Source organism: Thamnophis elegans, chromosome 5 (genome assembly GCF_009769535.1).
Source record: "Thamnophis elegans isolate rThaEle1 chromosome 5, rThaEle1.pri, whole genome shotgun sequence".
NCBI classification, from domain to species: domain Eukaryota; kingdom Metazoa; phylum Chordata; class Lepidosauria; order Squamata; family Colubridae; genus Thamnophis; species Thamnophis elegans.
In genome coordinates, this window is record NC_045545.1 from 99,131,745 (window position 1) to 99,147,634 (window position 15,890).

The window sequence follows — 15,890 nt, forward strand, 5'->3', positions numbered from 1 at the left end:
CTCTCTCTCTCTCTATCATCTCTATCTAATTTAGCTATCATCTATTTATCATTATCTATCTATAACATCTATCCATCTATCATCTATTATCTATCTATCTCTCCCCCTATATCTATCTATCTATCTATCTATCTATCTATCTATCTATCTATCTATCTATCTATATCTAATTTATCATCTATTTATCATTATCTATCTATATCATCGATCTATCAGCTCTATCTATCATCTATTATTTATCTCTCCCCCTCTCCTCTATATCTACCTACCTACCTATCTACCTACCTACCTACCTACCTACCTACCTACCTACCTACCTACCTATCTATCTATCTATCATCTATAATTTATCTATCATCTATTTATCATTATCTATCTATATCATCTATCTATATCTATCTATCAGATCTATCTGTCTATCTATCTATCTATCTATCTATCTATCTATCTATCTATCTATCTATCTATCTATCATCTATTATCTACCTCTCCCCCTCTATCTGTCTGTCTGTCTGTCTGTCTGTCTGTCTGTCTATCTATCTATCTATCTATCTATCTATCTATCTATCTATCTATCTATCTATATCTATCATCATCATCTATCATCTCTCTCTCTCTCTCTCTCTCTCTCATCTCTATCTAATTTATCTATCATCTATTTATCATTATCTATCTATAACATCTATCCATCTATCCATCTATCATCTATTATCTATCTATCTCTCTCTATCTATCTATCTATCTATCTATCTATCTATCTATCTATCTATCTATCTCTATCTATCTATCTATCTATCTATCTATCTATCTATCATCTATATCTAATTTATCATCTATTTATCATTATCATCATCTATCTATCAGCTCTATCTATCATCTATTATTTATCTCTCCCCCTCTCCTCTATATCTATCTATCTATCTCTATCTATCTATCTATCTATCTATCTATCTATCTATCTATCTATCTATCTATCACTAATTTATCTATCATCTATTTATCATTATCTATCTATATCATCTTTCTTTCTTTCTTTCTTTCTTTCTTTCTTTCTTTCTTTCTTTCTTTCTTTCTTTCTCAGAATCATAGAATCCTAGGGGCTGGATTGGACCATGGAGGTCTTCTAGTCCAGCCCTCTGCTCAAGCAGGAGAACTTACACCATTCCGGACAAATGGTTGTCTCCTGTCTCTTCTTTAAAACCCTCCAGCGATGGAGCTCCCTCAACTCCTGCAGGCAACCTCTGTCCACTGATTAGTTGTTCTAATGAAGGAGAGCATTTTCCCTGAGCCTTTTTCCAAACCAAGCATCCTTTTAATCTCATCCCTGCTACATTCCCCCTTCCAAAGTGGAGTAAATGTACAACAGTTGGTAAACTGGGAAGCTCTGTAGGGTACGATTTTTTTTAAAAAAATAACTCATGCAAAGGTCTCCAAACATTGTCACTTTAAAATTGTGGACTGAGGGGTCCTTGGTGCGCTCCAACCTTGGTTGTTTTCTTGGAGACGTTTCATGACCCAACTAGGGAACAACATCACTGCTGGAAGGGATTGCAGAGAGGAGGCAGAGGAGGAGGAGGAGGAGGAGGAGGAGGAGGAGGAGGAGGAGGAGGAGGAGGGAGAAGGAGGAGGAGGAGGAGGACTCTGGGATCCTTGGTGCTCTCTGAACTTGTTGGCTGGGGAATTCTGGGAGTTGAAGTCTTAAAATGTCCATGTTTGGAGACTCCTGGACTCAGGCGGGGTTTGCCATGAATTCTTGAATTTCAGGCAGCGTGGACAAGTTCGGGAGGCCCCTGGTTGAAATCCCCCAAAACGGAGGAGGCTGGCAGGACCCTGGGTTCTCTGCTAAAGAGGTGGCACAGCTTCTACTCTGCCTTTGCTCCATGGCCAGGTAAGCCAGTCAAGAGGAAAGGAAGCTGAGATGATGTTGTGGCCTGCCAGCAGCCAGAGGAGCTGCCAGCAGATTCGGACAGAGAGGAGGTTGGGGAGGAAGATGGGCCAGTCCTGGAGTCTGTGGGAGGCTCTGAGGAGAGCTCTGGGTCGGAGGCAGAGAGGGGGCCAGGGCCGTCTGACAGTTATCAGCTGCCTTCGGAGTCGGAGATCAATGAGGCAGAAGAACAGCTGGAGCCTGTTCCCAGTGAGCGCATGCGCAGAGTTGCCAGATGAAGGGAACAGCTGAAGAACAGGGGTCGACTTGGGAGTGAGGCCACAGGTGGACGGTGAATGGCCCCTCCCAGAGGGAATAAAAGAGGGGCGAAAAGGGAGTGGAGTTTGCAGGAGACCATTAGTTCCCTTCATTGGATCGTGACTCTCTGAGACTCCTTGCCAGGTTCTGCAGATCTCAACCTGGCAGCTCTCCAAGCCAGATGAGGTCTGTGACTGTAAATCCTCCCTCGAAAGACTTTGCTGGATGTGAATGAGCAGAATTCACAGGCAATCAATAAAAGGGTTTTTCGTCAGGACAAGGAGTTTGCTTTCTGAGAGCCGAGGTGGCGCAGTGGCTAGGGTGCAGTACTGCAGGCCACTTCAGCTGACTGTTATCTGCAGTTCAGCGGCTCTAATCTCACCGGCTCAAGGTTGACTCAGCCTTCCATCCTTCCGAGGTGGGTGAAATGAGGACCCAGACCGTGGGGGCGATATGCCGACTCTGTAAACCGCTTAGAGAGGGCTGAAAGCCCTATGAAGCGGTATATAAGTCTAACTGCTATTGCTATTGCTATTGCTATTCTGCTCTCAGGAAGCCTGGGCCAGAACAGATGATGGGAGGAAGTCAAGACTGGTGGGCTCCCCACCCCCACCCTCCCTGCAGGTGTGGGGGGGGACATCCCATCTGCAGCCCATTTGCCCCTCCCGATGGCTGTTCCCAGTAGATAAGCAAATGTGACTTTTAATTCCCAAGGAAACGCCTTCCTTTTCTTGTTCTGCCACCCATCTGGATATCCTGGTAGGACATGAGATGGCCCAAGTATTGCTGGCCACTTTCCACCGTCCAGATGGAGCTGAATCTTCAGATGAGCAAGGAACAAGGCAGCCTCCCTTGGGGACAACTCGCCAAAGGCAACTCACCGCATCCCACTCACTGTGGGGCAATTTTAACCATTCACGTTAATCATTTAAAATAAGTGCAAACAATATTTTGATTTTTGTCCTTCACATTTCATTGTTGCCCCTGGTTTCGCATCCATTCTTTCATTATTCTATCCCACCGTATTGGTGTAACTCCTACCCTGCAGCAAATTGTCCCACGGTGGCTTGTCACGGACCCTCCCTTTCTCCATGTAGGATCCCCAATTCCTGCTTAGGGAGAAGGGTGTAGGATAGAGATGGAAACCACGCCTGGAGGTTCCTTTCTGTCCTCCGGGTCACCGGAGTGATGCAAATGGTTGCAGAGTCTTCTTGGGACTGCCGAAAGGACTGTGTTGTAAACTGGAGAGAGATGCTGTCGTTCCCACCGCCCTCTGTTGAGAGAGGGTCTGTCCAATTGGGACCTAGATGGCCTCCTTGACCCCTCTTCCAAACCAGCGGTCCTCTCTGCCCAAAATGTGGACTTTGCTGTCTTCGAAAGAGGGGCCTTTGTGGTTAAATGCAGCACTGCAGGCTACTTCAGCTGACTGCTAGATCAGCAGTTCGGCTGTTCAAATCTCACCGGCTCAGGGTTGACTCAGCCTTCCATCCTTCCGAGGTGGGTGAAATGAGGACCCAGACTGTGGGGGCGATATGCTGACTCTGTAAACCACTTAGAGAGGGCTGAAAGCCCTATGAAGCGGTATATAAGTCTAACTGCTATTGCTAACTGCTATTCTAAATGCTGATGGACGGCCGAATCTAGTCCTATGTAAGCCTGGTTCTCCTATGCTGTGCCATGCGTTTATGAAGTGATTGTTTTGTTTCCCCAATGTACATTGCACTGTCTGTGCCACACTGCTGAGTTTGTGTCTGAGTGTTTTATCCTTGGGGTTCACAAGACAATGCAGAGACCAGAGGTGGGTTCCTACCAGTTCGCACCAGTTCGGTAGAACCGGTTCGTCAAATCTACCGAACCGGTTAGAAGAGGTTCCACCAGTGGACCCGGAAAGCAGGCCGCCCCTACAGAAGAGGTTCCAAACATTTTTTGAAACCCACCACTGACACACACACACACACATACACACACAGACAGACAGACTCACACAGAGAGAGAAAGAGAAAGAAAGGAAGAAAGAAAAAAAGAAAGAAAAAGTGTGAGAGAGAGATGAAAGAAAAAAAGGGAAAAGGGACAGAGAGACAAAAGGAAGGAGAGAGGGAGAGAAAGAGAGAGAGAGAAAGAAAGAAAACACATGGCTGGCAAGCCACTCCCACCAGGTCACATGGCCAGCAAGCCACTCCCACAAGGAGGCCACACCCACAGAATAGAAAATTTTTTTGAAACCCACCACTGATGCAGTGAGACATGTGCTGATGTGAACAAGGGTCCACCCCCATTTGCATCACTCGGGCCACCCTGAGGACACAGATAAACCTCCATGTGGCCTTGATGACCCTCTAAAAGGATGCAAAGGACCAGTTTTGTCTGCAAGGAGCATAAATCCTTCCCTTCCCCACCATCCAGTCAGAGCTGAAGAAGCTCCTTGGAGGAGAAACGGAACATCTTCAAAGAAAAACCAGAAAGTCCAGTTGCCTCTTGAAAAAAGTCCCTTTGGGTGATTTGATGATTTGGATGACGGAGAATCTCCATAGGTTTTAAATCCCCCCCCCCCTCTTGCTGCCGCCTGCAGAAACTTCCAATCCATCAGCCTCTTAGTTCACCTCCTGCACAGCAGGGGGCAGCACAAGCTCAATTTTGCCTTGCTTTAAAAAACATCTTAAAACTTGCTCCTGGTCTATAAAAGGATGGGAGACCATTAGGAAATCTTACGGCTGTTGGTTAGAGTGGGAAGTTGGGAAATCATCCCAGAAGACCCCGAGGAGACCATCACTAAGGAAATTCAACAGAGATGGAAAGTCTGTAGAGATTTCTCCATCATCCAGGTCACGATTGTCTCAAAGAGGCTTTTTTGTCAAGAGGCAACTGGACTTTCTGGAAGACGTTTCTCTTCTCATCCGAGAAGCTTCTTCAGCTCTGACTGGATGGAGGGGAAGGGAAGGATTGATACTCCTTGCAGACAGCTGGTCATTTGCATCCTTTCTGAGGGTCATTGAGGCCACTTGGAGGTTTTTCTGTGTTCTCAGGGTCACCTGAGTGGTGCAAATGGTTTCTGTAGCCTGCAATTTTTCCCCTCTGGAAATCAATTCCTCCTCCCACCCCATTCCAAGGGTCTTCATCCCAAATTGCATAGCTAAAAGTCTGTAGAGATTCTCCATCATCCATGTCACAGTTGTCTCAAAGGGGCTTTTATTCAAGAGGCAACTGGACTTTCTTATTTTTTCATTTGAAGACATTTCGCTTCTCATCCAAGAAGCTTCTTCAGCTCTGACTGGATGGAGGGGAAGGGAAGGATTTATATTCCCGGAAGAGGCTTCTGGAATGAGAAGAGAAACATCTTCAAAAGGAAAAATAACCAAGTAGGTCCAGTTGCCTCCTGGAAAAAGCCCCTTTGGGTCAACCGAGAGGGCCATGAAGTCCACCTCAACTCAAGGGTCTACATGGCTTTGTATGAGCCGAGGTGGCGCTGTGGTTAAATGCAGCACTGCAGGCTACTTCAGCTGACTGCTAGTTCTGCAGTTCGGCTGTTCAAATCTCACTGGCTCAAGGTTGACTCAGCCTTCCATCCTTCCGAGGTGGGTGAAATGAGGACCCGGATTGTTGTTGGGGGCAAATATGCTGACTCTGTAAACCGCTTAGAGAGGGCTGAAAGCCCTAGGAAGCGGTATATAAGTCTAACTGCTATTGCTAACTGCTATTGCTATGCTATGCTATGCTTATCTGTCTATCTATCTATCTATCTATCATCCATCCATCCATCCATCCATCCATCCATCCATCCATCCATCTATCTATCTATCTATCTATCTGCAATATTGCAGGTTAACTCTGCTCACTGCCAGGAGTTCGTTCCTGGTTGACTCAGCCTTCCATCCTTCCGAGGTGGGTGAAATGAGGACCTGGATTGTTGTTGGGGGCGATATGCTGACTCTGTAAATTGCTTAGAGAGGGCTGAAAGCCCTATGAAGCGGTATATAAGTCTAATTGCTATTGCTATTGCTATTGCTATTGCTATTGCTATCATTATTCGATCACGGGGCCCCTGTCCTTTTGAGGTCACAGAGACATCTTCGGACAGCGCTGGCTCTTCGGCTTTGAGCACTGCCCCCTAGAGTCGGGAATGACCAGCACATATGTGCGAGGGGAACCTTTACCTTTTACAAAGTTGCCTTGCAACTGAGGTGGGTGAAATGAGGACCCAGACTGTGGGGGCAATATGCTGACTCTGTAAACCGCTTAGAGAGGCCTGAAAGGCCTATGAAGCGGTATATAAGTCTAACTCCTATTGCTATTGCTATTCTTCCACACTGCAGGAAGCGTTCCCACGACCAGGCGGTGGTCATCCTAGTTGATGCCAGGAAGGAGGCTCCTCCTCCGATGCTCCCCTCAGCCCTGGGATCCCTCCAGGTAATTACAGGTGGGCAGGATCCATAGCGGAGATCCTTACTGCTTGTGGCTAGGTTGGGGAGGGAGGGTTTTCTCACCTGGGGAAGTGGATTCCAGGATTCCTCCTTGATACAGCCAGTTCATTCCTGCATTCTTGCCAAGTATTGCAGCGTCCGAAAGTTCTCTTCCTGGCCATTCTCCAAGCCTGATAATGGTCGGTAATTGGGAACTATCTTGGAAGACTGTGGGAGAGGAAAGGCTTTGCTGGAGAGGAATTCACTGTCAATGAAATAAAAGGGGTTTTATTGGGACGAGGACTCGGCTTCGTGCCGCTGGGGGACGCCTAGGGCAGAACAACCGAGAGGAAGATGCTGGTGGACCATTTGAGGAGGGGTGAGAGGAGAGAAGAGCTGCAGGTTGGAAGGTGCTGTATGTCTGTGTGTGCGTGCGTGCACACACAGACATACAGAAGCACAGGGAGCAGGGGAAGCCATGGGAGGTCACTGATGTCTCCACTTCCTTGCAGAAAACCTTCCCTGGATCCATCCAGGTTCTCCTGCTGGTGGCAGAGAAGGAGGCTCCCTCTCAGGTGGAGAAGTTCCTCGGCTTACAGGTGAGTTCTGCCCATCTGCTGCTCTGCCATTCTGGGTCTCCTTGGCTGGGGAATTCTGGGACTTGAAGTCCACCCACTTCAAAGCGGCCAAGGTATAACAGAACAGAATTAACAGAGTTGGGAGGGTCCTTGGAGGTCTTCTAGTCCAACCCCCTGCCTAGACAGGAAACCCTACACCACTTCAGACAAGTGATTGTCCAATCCCTTCTTAAGAGCTTCCAGTGTTGGGGCATTCACAACTTCTGGAGGCAATTCGTTCCACTGATTAATTGTTCTCACTGTCAGGAAGTTTCTCCTTAGTTCTAAGTTGCTTCTCTCCTTGATTAGTTTCCACCCATTGCTTCTTCTTCTACCCTCAGGTGCCTTGGAGAATAGCTTGACTCCCTCTTCTTTGGGGCAACCCCTGAGATATTGGAACATTGCAATTATATCTCCCCTAGTCCTTCTTTTCATTAAACTAGACATTCCCAGTTCCTCCAACCATTCTTCACATGTTTTAGCCTCCTAATCCTCTTTCTTGCTCTTCTCTGCACTCTTTCTAGAGTCTCCACATCTATTTTACAGTACATTGTGGCGACCAAAACTGAATGCAAATATTCCAAGTGTGGCCTTCCCAAGGCCTTATAAAGTGGTATTAACCCTTCACGTGATCTTGATTCTATTCCTCTGTTGATGCAGCCTAGAACTGTGTTGGCTTTTTTGGCAGCTGCTGCACACGGCTGGCTCCTATTTAAATGGTCGTCCACTAGGACTCCAAGATCCCTCTCACAGTGACTAGGTTGGAGCCCCCTACTCGTTATTAAGTTCTCTGTCTTAAGATTGGCAGATGGACAGGCACCAAACTTCCCTAAGTGGTCCTCGGTTTACCACTGGTTGCTAAGCAACCTTTGAAGTTACGGCTGACCTGAAAAAGGGGATTTACTTAGACCCAAAGTGGCCACATTCAGCAACGCTTGTTAAGGTTACTTACTCATTTATTTTTACCAAATAATTATATATGTATTTACAGCCATTTGCGGCTGCCGATGGTCACATGACTTCATTTTACAACAGTTTTCAGCAAAACTGCACCCAAGCAACCAATGGCTCTGCTTAACGACCGCAGTGTCCTCTTAACGACCGCAGTGTTTGCACTTATGACCGCCACCTTTGCTCTAAACAACCGAACAGCCCAAACACATTGTAAAAGCCGCGTCGGTCGCGTGACCGGCCTGTTTTACGACGGTTGGGATTTACGACCGTCAGAGGCAGGCTCCATGACGGTTGTAACTCGAGGACAGCCGTGCAATTTCCTAGGACGGCAGCCGTTATGGGAAACGACGTTGTCTTTCGCTCGGAACTGTGTTCAGGATGATGGATGGAGGCAGAGAAGTGTGAAGCCCTACTTGAACAAGCAACAATTAAGCCATTTTTCAAAAGCGGTGACAGGCTCATTTCTAACCAGGTTGGAGGTAATCAAATTATTAGATTAAGGCCGAACTGTTTCCCCCCCCCCCCCCGTGGCAGGATGGCGGGTGGCTTCTGACCAACAGGATGAAGAGTCAAACCGCATTCTCTTTTCTATTCAATTTTCATTAACATATAACGGAATAAGGGTTCTTCCAAATCAAATATAATTAAACGGATTTTGCATCGAAAGGTAGAATTTGGTGCCTTGTTTTTCCGGCCCAGTTAGGTAGCAGCTCAATGATTCTCAATCTTGGCCGCTTGAAGGTGCCTGGATTTCCAGGATTCCCCAGAAGAAGGCTAGCTGTGGGTGCTGGAGGTTTTTTTTTAAGAATTGGGGGTCAACCTGTTCTCCAAAGCCCCCGAAGGCAGGACAAGAAGCAATGGATGGAAACTAATCAAGGAGAGAATCAACCTAGAACTAAGGAGAAACTTCCCGACAGTGAGGACAATTGACCAGTGGAACTCCTTGCCTCCAGAAGTTGTGGGTGCTTTTCATCACGGGAGGCTTTTAAGAAGAAAGCGGAGAGGCATTTGTCTGGAATGATGTAGAGTTTCCTGCTTGAGCAAGGGGTTGGACTAGAAGACCTCCAAGGTCCCTTCCAGCCCTAGAATTCTGAGAGAGATAACCTACAAGACAGGTGGAAGGAAGGAAGGAAGGAAGGAAGGAAGGAAGGAAGGAAGGAAGGAAGGAAGGAAGGAAGGAAGGAAGGAAGGAAGGTGCTCCAACACTGGAGATATTTAAGAAGAGGCTGGACAGCCATTTGTTGCAAATGGTTTCTTGCTTGAGCAAGGGGTTGGACTAGAAGACCTCCAAGGTCCCTTCCAGCCCTAGAATTCTGATAAAAATAACATACAAGACAGGTGGAAGGAAGGAAGGAAGGAAGGAAGGAAGGAAGGAAGGAAGGGAGGAAGGAAGGGAGGAAGGAAGGAAGGGCTTGTGGGTGCTCCAACAATGGAGATATTTAAGAAGAGACTGGACAGCCATTTGTTGCAAATGGTTTCTTGCTTGAGCAAGGGGTTGGACTAGAAGACCTCCAAGGTCCCTTCGAGCTGTGTTAATTCTGTTAATTAATTAATTAATCAGAGGGATGACTTGCCTCTGGAAATGATGGATGCTCCATGACTGGAAACTTTTAAGAAGAGATTGGACAGCCTTTTGTCTGCAACGGTATAGAGAGTCCTGCTTGAGCAAAGGGTTGGACTAGAAGACCTCCAAGGTCCCTTCCAGCTCTGCTACTCTGTTAGAAAGAATCCTTGAAAGGCAGTGCACCCCAAATTTTCTCTACTCCAACCTGACTCCCCCACCCCAATTACGCAGCCTGTGTGGTGCCATGGAAATTCTTTCTTACAGAATAAAGAGAGGTCCTCTCTTATTCTCCCTCGGAAGCTGAACGTCGGGGTGGGAACTGAGTTCCAATCCTGCCTGCCTCTATTCTCTCCCCAGCCACCATTAATTAACGCCAGCCCTGTTGGTTCTGGAGCAGCCTTAATGGACTTCTAGCTCCTGCTAGTTATGTTGGCCTCTTCAAATCACACCCCTCGGTGCGTGGAGATTAAAATAATAATTCAGCCCCTGAAAGGAGCCTGTTCCTTCGTTAATGCCGCCGGCTTTAATTAATGCAATGTGAAATATTAATGCCTTTGATAAACTGCAGCTGCCCTGCATGATTAACAGGTTCTCTTGCCCGGGATGGGGGTGGGAGGTGAGGGAGTGCCTTCTGGGGTGCCTGATGAATGACAAGCGGGAAAGGGAGTCCGTAGCCCATCCCTCACCGCCCTGCCTGGTTCAGAAGAAGAGGGGGTTATAAGGGGTCCCCCAGTATGTTAGCCTGAAATGCAGAGATTCAGGAAATTGGCTTTGCTTTGGAAGGTGAGTTGTCTGGACTCCATGCCAAGACCCTAAATGAATTTCAGGTAGACCTCAAGTTACAACCATTCATATAGAATAGAATAGAATAGAATAGAACAGAACAGAACAGAACAGAATAGAATAGCAGAGTTGGAAGGGACCTTGGAGGTCTTCTAGTCCAGCCCCATGCCTAGGCAGGAAACCCTATACCGTTCCAGACAAATGGCTATCCAGCATCTTCTTAAAGGCTTCCAGTGTTGGGGCATTCACAACCTCTGGAGGCAACTTCTGTTCCACTGATTAATTGTTCTCACTGTTAGGAAATTTCTCCCCACTTCTAAGTTGCTTCTCTCCTTGATTAGTTTCCACCCATTGCTTCTTGTTCTGCCCTCAGGTGCCTTGGAGAATAGTTTGACTCCCTCTTCTTTGGGGCAGCCCCTGAGATATTGGAAGACTGCTATCATGTCTCCCCTAGTCCTTCTTTTAATATCCATCTCTAGATGGATAGAGATAGTTGATAAATACAATACAATAGCAGAGTTGGGAGGGTCCTTGGAGGTCTTCTAATCCAACCCCATGCCTAGGCAGGAAACCCTATACCGTTTCAGACAAATGGCTATCCAACATCTTCTTAAAAACTTCCAATGTTGGGGCATTCACAACTTCTGGAGGCAACTTCTGTTCCACTGATTAATTGTTCTCACTGTCAGGAAATTTCCCTTCACTTCTAAGTTGCTTCTCTCCTTGATTAGTTTCCACCTTTCAGACCCCCAAAAATCAAGGGGGGAAGTGAAATTCGCTGAACGACCGTATGACAACTGCAGGGCTCCCCTTAACAACCGGGGCAGGAAAGTTCGTAAAATCAGGCAAAACTCACTGGACAACTGTCTCGCTTAGCAACATAAATGTTGGTCGTCAGTTGAGGACTGCCTGTATTTCATTGGGCTGCAAAGCTATCCTGCTCTGTTTATGTGGTTGATTTGTTCTGCCTTCTGGCTCATATCGACCTCGCTTATTGTTGTTATTGTTATTCCAGCTCCCTAATTTGGCATCATCATCCGATGTTGGCCTGTTTTTTGAATTGAGTCCCCATAAAATCTAATTATTGTTCTCTTGTCATTGGTGATCCAAATTCTCTTGGCTTTTGACAGTCCAGATTCTAAACCTTTGTAGTACTTATTGTTAGCTTTATTCATTCATTCATTTTTTTTAATCCTTTTAATGCTCCATCTGGCTCTCTCAATTCCTGGCAAATAGATGGGGAAGAAATGGAGGTAGTGACAGATTTTATTTTCCTGGGCTCCAAGATCACCGCAGATGGAGACATGCAGCTAAAAAAATCAAAAGAGGCTTTCTCCTGGGGAGGAAAGTTATGGCAAATCTAGACAGCATCCTAAAAAGCAGAGACATCACCCTGCCAACAAAAGTGTGTATAGCCAAGGCTGTGGTTTTCCCAGTCGCAATGGATGGCTGTGGAAGTTGGACCATAAGGAAGGCTGAGGGACAAAGAATGGAGGCCTTTGAACTCTGGTGCTGGAGAAGAAGACTCCTGCATTGAGTCCCTTGGACTGCAAGGCCATCCAACCAGTCAGTCCTAGAGGAGATCAACCCTGAGTGCTCTTTAGAAGGCCAGATCCTGAAGAGGAAACTCAAATATTAATGAGAAGGAAGAAAGACTCCCTGGAGAAGAGCCTCATGCTGGGAATGATGGAGGGCGAAAGAAGGGGACGGCAGAGAAGGAGGGGGCTGGGTGGAGTCACCGAAGCAGTTGGCGTGAGCTTCAATGGGCTCCAGAGGATGGGAGAGGACAGGAAGGCCTGGGGGAACGTTATCCAAGGGGTCGAGATGGGTCAGACATGACTTTGCAACTAACAACAACATATAGATATGATAGGCAGACAGACATGGATGGGTTGGTCGGTGGGTAGATGGATGGATGAACGGACACTGATTGAGAGAAAGATAACAGGTAATAAATAGATGATATAGATAGATAGATAGATAGATAGATAGATAGATAGATAGATAGATAGATAGATAGACAGACAGACAGACAGACAGACAGACAGACAGACAGACAGACAGATAATAATGATATAGAATAGAGAGAGACAGAATGATGATAGAAGATAGATACATCTTTGAACTGATGTTGGAGAACACTCCTGCGAGTCCCTTGGACTGCAAGGCCATCCAACCGGTCAGTCCTAGAGGAGATCCACCCTGACTGCTCTTTAGAAGGCCAGATCCAGAAGAGGGAACTCAAGTACTTTGGCCACCTAATGAGAAGGAAGAAGGACTCCCTGGAGAAGAGCCTCATGCTAGGAACGATGGAGGGCAGAAGAAGAAGAAGGGGACGGCAGAGAAGGAGGGGGCTGGGTGGAGTCACCAAAGCAGTTGGCGTGAGCGTCAATGGACTCCAGAGGATGGGAGAGGACAGGAAGGCCTGGAGGAACGTGGTCCATGGGGTCACGATGAGTCGGACACGACTTCGCAACTAACAACAACGTACTTAACTCAAGGCAGTAAATATCCCCAATACTCAATTTTCTCTTTTCCCCACAATAACAACTCTGCGAGGTGGGTTCAAGCTAGCTCAGTGTTTCTCAACCTTGGCCAACTTGAAGTCCGGTGGACTTCAACTCCCAGAATCCCCCAGCCAGCACAGCGGCACTTCAAGTTGGCCAAGGTTGAGAAACACTGAGCTAGGTAAATGTTTCTCCAAGTGGAGGTTGAATGTCCACTCTGTGTCTTGCCCGCAGGTGGAGGCCGTGACTTCTCCGAAAGCTTTGAACCGCCACGTGGACAATAGCCAGCTGACCCCAGCCTTCGACGGTCACTTCCCCTACAACCACGGGGAATGGGTCCAGTTCCTCCAGGTACCCTCCCACCCTTTATCCATTTGGGGAGGGGTCTCGGGGGGGAGGGGCAGACCCGCTCCTTGGGTCTTGGGGGGCAAGGGGTGTCCACGCGTGGTGGTTGAAAAATTCAAGGTGGCAGCTGGTGTGGGGCGATGGAGGTTCTGCCTTGGTTTTCATTTTTCAAGATCAAGGTTAAAATCTGGTGGTTTTCATCTCTCCCTCCTGGCCGCCATCTTGATTTTTTTGGACCTTGAATAGCAATAGCAATAGCAGTAGACTTATATACCGCTTCATAGGGCTTCCAGCCCTCTCTAAGCGGTTTACAGAGTCAGCATATCGCCCCCAACAACAATCCGGGTCCTCATTTCACCCACCTCGGAAGGATGGAAGGCTGAGTCAACCCTGAGCCGGTGAGATTTGAACCGCCGAACTGCAGAACTGCAGTCAGCTGAAGTAGCCTGCAGTGCTGCACTCTAACCACTGCGCCACCTCGGCTTCTCTACACGGCTGTTCAATGTGTGATTTATCCTGGAGTTTCTCACTTAAGGAAAAAATAAGACTCTAGTCCCTTCCGTGGCTTTTGGCCTCAAAACCCCAGGCTTCCCCCCCACAGCCACCTGGTCCCATGGCTCGGATGTGGTAGGGGATCTTCTTGGCCTTATTTCTCTTGTTTGCTTCTATCCCCCCCTTTATTAGTTTTACAAATAATTCAAGGGGGCAAATATATCCGACACATCTTCCTTCCTCTATTTTCCCCACAACAACAACCTTGTGAGGTGGGTTGGGCAGAGAGAAAGGGACTGCTCCAGAGTAATCCAGTGTCCTTCATTCCTAAGGCAGGACTAGAACTCACCGTCTCCTGGTGATTGGCCTACAGTCACCCAGCCGGCTTTCATGCATAAAACAGGACTAGAACTCACCGTCTCCTGGGGATTGGCCCAAACGTTACCCAGCTGGCTTTCATGCGTAAGCAGGAACTAGAACTCACGGTCTCCTTGCAATTAACTCCAAGTCATCCAGCCAGTTTTCCTGGCTGAGTCAGAACTAGAACTCACCATGTCCTGGGAACTGGACCACAGCCTGGTTTTCATACCTAAGGCAGGGCTAGAACTCACCATGTGCCACTTTCTAACCTGTTGCCTTAACCAGTAGGCCAAACCAACTTCCCAGGCTGAATGCTCTGGGAAGAAGCCATCTGCTTGGAGGCCTTTGGTGGGGAAGATCTTGTAGTAGGTGGGAAATCAGCTGTAGGTGGACACAAGGGTATGTCAGAAGGATCTCCAAAGAGTTGGTTGGAGACTGGATAGAAAGGATCCTTTTTCTTCTTTTTTTGTTAAAACAAAGACTGGCTGTATTAGGAATTAGATTGAGAAATTAGGAATAGGGGGAGACTCACATCTCTCTATGTGAGAGTCTTATTTCGCAGAGGCCTCCTGATTTCTTCTCATCTTTCTTTCTTTCTTTCTTTCTTTCCTTCCTTCCTTCCTTCTTTCCATCTTTCTTTCTTTCTTGCATAAAGTTTTTTTCTTAAGTATACATCGACATTATTGCAAGGACAGTGTGGCATCTGAGTGTTACTCATTTTAATGCAAAAATAATATTGATACCAATGAGAATTACTACCTTAATCAAACTTACGTGGTTCTAATGTTGTTATACATTTTTTTATGCCAGCACATCGTCCTTCATTCTTCAGTTATTCAGTGTTTGTTGCGCCCTTCCAATAGCATTGTTTTTGAGCATAACTGATAAACAGCCCTTTTCAGAAATCTGACCTAGCAATAGCAATAGCAATAGCAGTTAGACTTATATACCGCTTCATAGGGCTTTCAGCCCCCTCTAAGCGGTTTACAGAGTCAGCATATCACCCCCACAGTCTGGGTCCTCATTTCACCCAGATAGATAGATAGATGATAGATAGATAGATAGATAGATAGATAGATAGATAGATAGATAGATAGATAGATAGATAGATAGATAGATATAGAGAGAGGGAGAGATAGATATAGAGAGAGGGCGGGAGGGAGGGAGATAGATAGATATAGATAGAATAGATAGATAGATGATAGATAGATAGCAATAGCAGTTAGACTTATATACCGCTTCATAGGGCTTTCAACCCTCTCTAAGCGGTTTACAGAGTCAGCATATCGCCCCCAACAATCGGGGTCCTCATTTCACCCACCTCGGAAGGACAGAAGGCTGAGTCAACCCTGAGCCGGTGAGATTTGAACCGCCGAACTGCAGAACTGCAGTCAGCTGAAGTAGCCTGCAGTGCTGCATTTAACCACTGCGCCATCTCGGCTCTAAAGTGGTCGTGCAAAAATATGTATAACAGTGTTCCCCCTATTCCTAATTTCTCAATCTAATTCCTAATGCAGCCAGTCTTGTTTTAACAAAAAAAGAAGAAAAAGGATCCTTTCTGTCCATCATCTCTCACCCTCTTAGAAGTTTCCCTTCTTCTCTTTTCTATTTGCCTCCTTTGGGCCCTTAGCTACGTCTTCCATATTCAACCCAGCCATTATTTCCAACGCCACAATTATTTTTGCTGCC

General features: G+C 46.7%; 1 protein-coding gene across 1 annotated transcript in view; it reads left to right on the forward strand.

Annotated features, from left to right (window-relative positions):
- The window catches only part of KIAA1755 (KIAA1755 ortholog), a 47,282-nt gene that overhangs the window by 19,591 nt on the left and 11,801 nt on the right, over positions 1-15,890 (forward strand). Inside the window, exons 5-8 of the mRNA XM_032217279.1 lie at positions 1,765-1,888; positions 6,493-6,586; positions 7,092-7,178; positions 13,239-13,355. Coding sequence (XP_032073170.1) covers positions 1,765-1,888; positions 6,493-6,586; positions 7,092-7,178; positions 13,239-13,355 — 422 coding nt within the window. The remainder of the gene's footprint in view (positions 1-1,764; positions 1,889-6,492; positions 6,587-7,091; positions 7,179-13,238; positions 13,356-15,890) is intronic.